Source organism: Anoplophora glabripennis, unplaced genomic scaffold, assembly GCF_000390285.2.
Source record: "Anoplophora glabripennis isolate ALB-LARVAE unplaced genomic scaffold, Agla_2.0 scaffold1958, whole genome shotgun sequence".
Classification (NCBI taxonomy): domain Eukaryota; kingdom Metazoa; phylum Arthropoda; class Insecta; order Coleoptera; family Cerambycidae; genus Anoplophora; species Anoplophora glabripennis.
In genome coordinates, this window is record NW_019420035.1 from 1 (window position 1) to 7,268 (window position 7,268).

A 7,268-nucleotide genomic window follows, 5' to 3' on the forward strand; every position below is an offset into this window, starting at 1 on the left:
TTTTTTTCCTCATTACATGTTCTTTAATTTTTTCTGTCCACCATACCGTTTGTTTCTTCCTGTTATCCTTTTTGCATGTTCCACACTCTTGTTTTGCCGTCTCGATAACTATATCTTTAAATTTGTTCCAAATCTCCTCAATATTACCGTTCAGTATTTCAATATCTTTCTCTATTCTTTGCTCTATTGCCCCCTCAAACTTTTCAGCTATGTTCTGCTAGCCTATAGGATTTTATTATTTCAAATTTCTTATTTTTAACATTTTGTGTTTTCTCATTATTTTGATGTTTTATTATTTTCTTTATTTTTGTTACTCCCCCTGGCCCTCTTTGTACTTTTACATCTACAATCCTTCTCATATTACTTCTCTGTACCAATATATAATCTATAATAGATATTTCCCCTCTAATACGTTCTTCTCTGGTATATTTATGTATATCCTTATGTTTAAAATATGTGTTAGTAATTACAAGATTATGCATTAAACAGAAATCCAACAATCTTATACCGTTATTATTTCTTACATTTTCCCCCTGTTCTCCTAAAATTGTTCTGTATATGTGATCTCCTTTCAATACTCTGCTATTAAAGTCGCCGGCAATATATATTTCACCCTTTGCTTCTTCTGCTACTTTTGTTAATTTCTCCCAAAATTGATCCTTACATTCAGCTCTGTCGTCTTCATTTGGACCATAAACCACTATAACCGTTTTTTGATGGCTTCCCTCGTCTTTCAACCTGACCTCTAATATTCTTTCCGACCATGCTTTCCAATTATTAATTTGTTGTACCATCTTCTTATGTATAATGCATCCTACCCCTGCAGCTGCTCTTTTTTCTTTCTNCTTATTTTTAACATTTTGTGTTTTCTCATTATTTTGATGTTTTATTATTTTCTTTATTTTTGTTACTAACAGATAATGATCACTATATATTTCCGGCCCTCTTTGTACTTTTACATCTACAATCCTTCTCATATTACTTCTCTGTACCAATATATAATCTATAATAGATTTTTCCCCTCTACTACGTTCTTCTCTGGTATATTTATGTATATCCTTATGTTTAAAATATGTGTTAGTAATTACAAGATTATGCATTAAACAGAAATCCAACAATCTTATACCGTTATTATTTCTTACATTTTCCCCCTGTTCTCCTACAATTGTTCTGTATATGTGATCTCCTTTCCCTACTCTGCTATTAAAGTCGCCGGCAATATATATTTCACCCTTTGCTTCTTCTGTTACTTTTGTTAATTTCTCCCAAAATTGATCCTTACATTCAGCTTTGTCGTCTTCATTTGGACCATAAACCACTATAACCGTTTTTTGATGGCTTCCCTCGTCTTTCAACCTGACCTAACAAAAGGTTCAAGAAAATTTCAACTTTATATATATATATATATATATATGTAGTGGTTGTCTTTTATAATTTTTTATAATTTGTGTTATTGTTAACCGTTTTTTTTACTTTTGTACTTTATTGATGTGATTTTGTTAATGCATCTATTTCTATTAGCCATTTCTCCCACCTATTAATTGGTTTTAATTGTCAGGTGGTGTAACTTGAACAAAATAAAATAAAATAAAATAATAAATAGAACACCCAAGGATTTAAAATCCTTGAGAACACCCCCGAAAACCCGAGGGCCCAAAAACAAATGGTAGCCGAGTTAATTTCAAATTTTTTTTTATATGAACATGGGTCCGAATCGTTTTTGTTTAGAAGTTACAAACATTTTAAAAAACATAATTTCTTATTTCAAAGTAGCTTGATAAATAAAAATGATAGTTGCTGTAACAATAATTATTATTTGTGTTTAAACATTAGTTAACCTTTATTAACCAAATTAACAAATCTTAAGACTAAAGAAATTGCACAAATTGTCCACCTTCAGCTCGAATGCAAGCCTCACATTGGCAAACTAAAGATTTTGTCACTCGACATTTGAGATTTGGATCATTTCCTATCTGGTTAGCTGCATCCTGAATTCTGTCAAGTAACTTCTGACGGGTAGTGATTTCAACACAGAGTAGACAAGCTGGTTCATATAAATAAAAGTCCAAGGGATTTAGACCTGGAGAATGTGGTAGCCATGCTATTCGACTTTGTTAACCTTTCCATTTGTACTTGTCTCTCTCTATGTGGTAGTGCACCATCTTACTGATAACACATATTTCGAACAATATTAAGCCCTATGGCATCAATGAAATAAAAAATTTTGTTTTCCAAGAAACTTCTATGGAGATCTGCATTTAAACAATCATTTAAAACATGTACAGGCAGTAAATTATTGCTGAAAATGCTGCCCCAAATGTTGACACTGAAACGTTGCTACCTACCTACAGATATACCTACAGATTTTATAATGCCCAGATATGTTCATTATGATTACTACTTATGCCGTCTCTAGTAAAACATGTTTCATCAGACCACATAGCAAGCGAAATAAAATCTTGTGCATGTTGTCGAAGTAGCAAGCGACAAAATTCTAATCACTGAGGAGCATCTCCAGTATGTAATGATTGTACATTTTGGCGATGAAACAGATGTAACATTTCTCTATTCAAATTCGGTGATAAATGAAGATTACTTGGTATATGCCGAACACTAATTACAGAGTTGTCAATGACACCATCTATTAATCTTCTTCATTTTGTACATTCACTTTAGTAGGATAAATGGCATTTTCTGGAGTGGAGTTACCTTCTCGCAGTCTATGAAATGATGCACTCAAGACTATGTGTGCAGGTTGATGTCTATTTGGGTATCTTCGTCGGTATTCTCGGGCTGCTCGTCTGGTGTTCCCATTGGAATAACCATACACAATGACAATATTTGCATACTCTTCAGTTGTAAATAAATACATTTTTTATTTAGCACTTTAAGGCTAAGTGTCAAGACAAAATGTAACTTCTAAACAAAAACGAATTGGACCTATGTGCATATAAGAAAAATGTTTGAAATTAACTCAGCTACCATCTGTCACCTGTATAAGATTTTTGTTTAAATTTGTAAAATCAACCGCATGTATTATATGAATTTATATACAGGGTATCCCCAGTTCGGGCTGCCTATACCTGAAATGGATACAAAATTTCAATTATCAAAAAAAAATCATTCTTCATAAAAATTTTTGCTTGTCCAGAGGCCCTTGGAAAGATAGTCATTTGTTCAATTTAATGTACAGGGTGTTCAAAAATTTGGAAAAGGTAAAAACAGTAAAGAGTAAAGTACCTTAAATCTTAACGCTATGTGAAAAAGTAATGGGGAAAAGTTGCTTGGAATTAAATTTTGTTTAAATATGAAAGCATGGCCTTCCAGTTAATACTAGATATTCTGGGATATTCTAGGACTGTATTTATTTTTGAATATCTCCGGAGAAGCCATTCTACTTAAAAAATATTGCTTTATTGAAAAACAGATACACATGTTTGCATATTAATAATTTATTTTTTATACAGGGGGATCAAAAACCTCAAAAACATTAATCCAACATTTATTTTGACAACACAGAAGAATCTATATGTAAGCGCGATTACAAAACTATTCTACATGAAGTGCGCCAAGTTCAACACACCTCCAATCTTTTTCTAAATGCAGCGTAGGTTGAATGTATTGGGCAATAGCTTCAATTATCCTGCTTTTCAAGAAATCAACATTGTGTTGCACTGGTTCTCTGTACACTCTTTCTTTCAAGAAGCCCCAAAGGAAATAATCAAAATACCAATAATTTGTAGCCAAGCAATATTTGTATATTTTTTTAAATGTGTAATTGAACCGTTATATAAATTTCCTACTGAATTGAACAGATTTAGAAAATTATAATTTTATTTTAACTCTCCACTTCTTGCTTAATAAAATGACTTGGCTACTGTCCAAGCACTCAAAAAGAAATAAAAAATTTGCATCTTTTAAAATGAAAAGCAAGAAATATGGGATACTTTTCACTTTATATTGAAAAATTATAATCACTTCCATTAAGTCAGAAAAATGAGTTGTTTATTAAATTTGTCCATTCGTTTCCTTGGCTTACAGGCATCCGTGACAGTTATCAATGGGTGAACAATTTCCAGCCTGATTGCCACATCATTTGATTAGACTTCTGAATATTTCAAGACATATCTATTCTATTTTAATCATATCTCATTTGATGTCCCTGATATTAATTAATCCAAAACAAGTTAAAGGTTAACATTTAACTGAATAGAAATTTATAATAATAATCCATTTAGGATTATAAAAAAATATGCTGACAACAATAAACACTGGTTATTATTATTATTATTAATACATTTTACAACAAAACATAATTAGTTTTCTTATGTAAATATTTATCAAAACATCTAGTATGCGGCGCACAAATATGTTTGTATTAGTCATATATTACTTATAAGCGTAGCTAAAAAAAAAAAAGCTCACGCACTTCAAAACCTAACCACTTTTTCGTTTTATTCTAAAAAAAAAAGGTACCTNTCAATTATCCTGCTTTTCAAGAAATCAACATTGTGTTGCACTGGTTCTCTGTACACTCTTTCTTTCAAGAAGCCCCAAAGGAAATAATCAAAATACCAATAATTTGTAGCCAAGCAATATTTGTATATTTTTTTAAATGTGTAATTGAACCGTTATATAAATTTCCTACTGAATTGAACAGATTTAGAAAATTATAATTTTATTTTAACTCTCCACTTCTTGCTTAATAAAATGACTTGGCTACTGTCCAAGCACTCAAAAAGAAATAAAAAATTTGCATCTTTTAAAATGAAAAGCAAGAAATATGGGATACTTTTCACTTTATATTGAAAAATTATAATCACTTCCATTAAGTCAGAAAAATGAGTTGTTTATTAAATTTGTCCATTCGTTTCCTTGGCTTACAGGCATCCGTGACAGTTATCAATGGGTGAACAATTTCCAGCCTGATTGCCACATCATTTGATTAGACTTCTGAATATTTCAAGACATATCTATTCTATTTTAATCATATCTCATTTGATGTCCCTGATATTAATTAATCCAAAACAAGTTAAAGGTTAACATTTAACTGAATAGAAATTTATAATAATAATCCATTTAGGATTATAAAAAAATATGCTGACAACAATAAACACTTTGGTTATTATTATTATTATTAATACATTTTACAACAAAACATAATTAATTTTCTTATGTAAATATTTATCAAAACATCTAGTATGAATATAGAAAAAATCTAGACTGCTTATTGATGCTGTATAACATTAGTGATTTGAAATTCTTGACAGCAATTTAGTAAAGCAAACATTTTCAACCAATATAAATAGTGATGGGCATAATCGACTAATTTTGATAAACGAGTACTTCTAATAATCGAGTGATCACTCGAGATACGAGATATTGGTCGTTTTCATCCCAGCGGCGCACAAATATGTTTGTATTAGTCATATATTACTTATAAGCGTAGCTAAAAAAAAAAAAGCTCACGCACTTCAAAACCTAACCACTTTTTCGTTTTATTCTAAAAAAAAAGGTTACGCAATCAGTGACTATTTGCAGTATGCACTAACATTTTGGGGTGTAACCGTAGGGTAATAATCACTCGAGTGGTGGGAGTAAACATCTCGAGATATCTCGAGTGATCTCAATAATCGAGTACCACTCGATTTTTCACTCGAAATCTCCCATCACTAAATATAAAGTAAATGAAGTATTCTTTTGTTAACTTTTGAGTACCTTAAAAAAGTGAATGATTAGGTACCATCATTTGCATATTCATGATATATTGTTGCATGATCTAGATTTTTTCCAGTTAACAAATTTTATATTATAGAGATACAAGTAAATATATTATAAAACTTTTTTATATGATAATTAAAAATAGTTTGAATTGTTGCAGAAATATAAAAATTAATAAAAGTATAAAAAGTGGGTACATATAATTTACTTAGTATAATAAAGTATAAAGTAAAATAATTTAATATCAATAAACGTATTTAAAAAATATATAGGTCACGTACTATTTGCTTTTTCTTCGACTGGTGATTCACTTGTAGTATGTACAGAAACTGGGGGTAAATAATAGCTCTTAATTAAACTATGAAGACGAGAAATTTCGGGATCTTCCCGCTCTAAGCTTCTTAGCATTTGCGAAAATTTAATTATTCCTTCTCGTCCTTCTGCATACCCATATTCTCTAATTACATCCATCTGAATTTGCATAACTATTGGAAATAAAAATTGCATCATTTTAAGCATCTCATTTCCTACATTGTCTCTTGCTTCTTCCAATTTCTGAACATTAGCAGGTGTTTGTAATTCTTCCAATGTCTTATTTAATATTTCCATAGCAACTACAGGAGTCAAGTCGGTTTTAGACATATTTATATAAGTTTAACCTTAATATTACAACGTATACTTTCCTCCCTAAAAATATATATCACAAAACACAACATATATCTTATGTATTTATATTTATGAAAAAATTAAATATACAGGGCTTAATTAACCTTACTTTTATTCGAACAATCAAAAACAAAACACTCCTCAGCTGCTTTCGGGTGCAGAACATGAAGGGTTTTTTGGCGAGCCAAACCACATCAAACCCGGATAGCTCGAATTTAATTGTGTCAAGAGTTTGAGTTAACATTTGACAGAACTCGCAAAAATTCTTTTGGTTTGGATATCTAATCAATAATAAAATCGTAACCTATAATCTATAATAGTGCTCGTAGCTCAAGTTGTTTGATTATTTCTTATATACTATAGTTATTATTCCTAATTTGAAATGCACATCAATGAAAGAACGTTAATGTATGGATGGTTATTAAATCAAAATGGGTTTACCTTGTTCACAAATATTATCTATTCCAACGCAAATGTATCGTCTAAAAGGAAGTTAATAAAGATCTATACATTACAATATAGAAAATGCATATCTACCATCTTATAAACGATTAAAGTTATTTGGATCCTCGATTACTATTTTTTTATTATCAATTTTAAATATTACTTTGTATTTTTTGCAGTGAATCCATTACCAAATTTTTTTATTTACAACTTAACCTATCCAAACCTCTAAAAAAACGAAGTAGTGACTACTAGGTACGAAACAGAAAATACATAAACAAAGATAGAAATATTAACTTAAGATCCAAACCAACCCACAAGTCCGGTTTGATGGTTAGGCAAACTCTGCCAAACCGGGTTAACAACATTTCTCGCCAAAACGGCAAACCGCAACAAACTATAGTTAACCGGGTTAGCGGTTTTCTCGCCAAAAAACC

General features: G+C 30.5%; 1 protein-coding gene across 2 annotated transcripts; it reads right to left on the bottom strand.

Annotated features, from left to right (window-relative positions):
• Positions 1–5,916: 5,916 nt before the first annotated feature.
• LOC108916136 (protein C10) lies at positions 5,917–6,887 on the bottom strand. Of its 2 annotated transcripts, none has more exons than XM_018722338.1 (2): positions 6,829–6,887; positions 5,917–6,408 (listed from the first exon to the last, which is right to left on the bottom strand). In XM_018722338.1, the coding sequence occupies exon 2, from the start codon at positions 6,361–6,363 to the stop codon at positions 5,995–5,997; it is 369 nt and encodes a 122-aa protein (XP_018577854.1). In that variant the 5' UTR covers positions 6,364–6,408; positions 6,829–6,887; the 3' UTR covers positions 5,917–5,994. The 2 variants fall into 2 exon arrangements, with proteins under 2 accessions (XP_018577854.1, XP_018577853.1); XM_018722337.1 differs by lacking the exon at positions 6,829–6,887 and adding an exon at positions 6,497–6,598.
• Between the last annotated feature and the right edge of the window lie 381 nt (positions 6,888–7,268).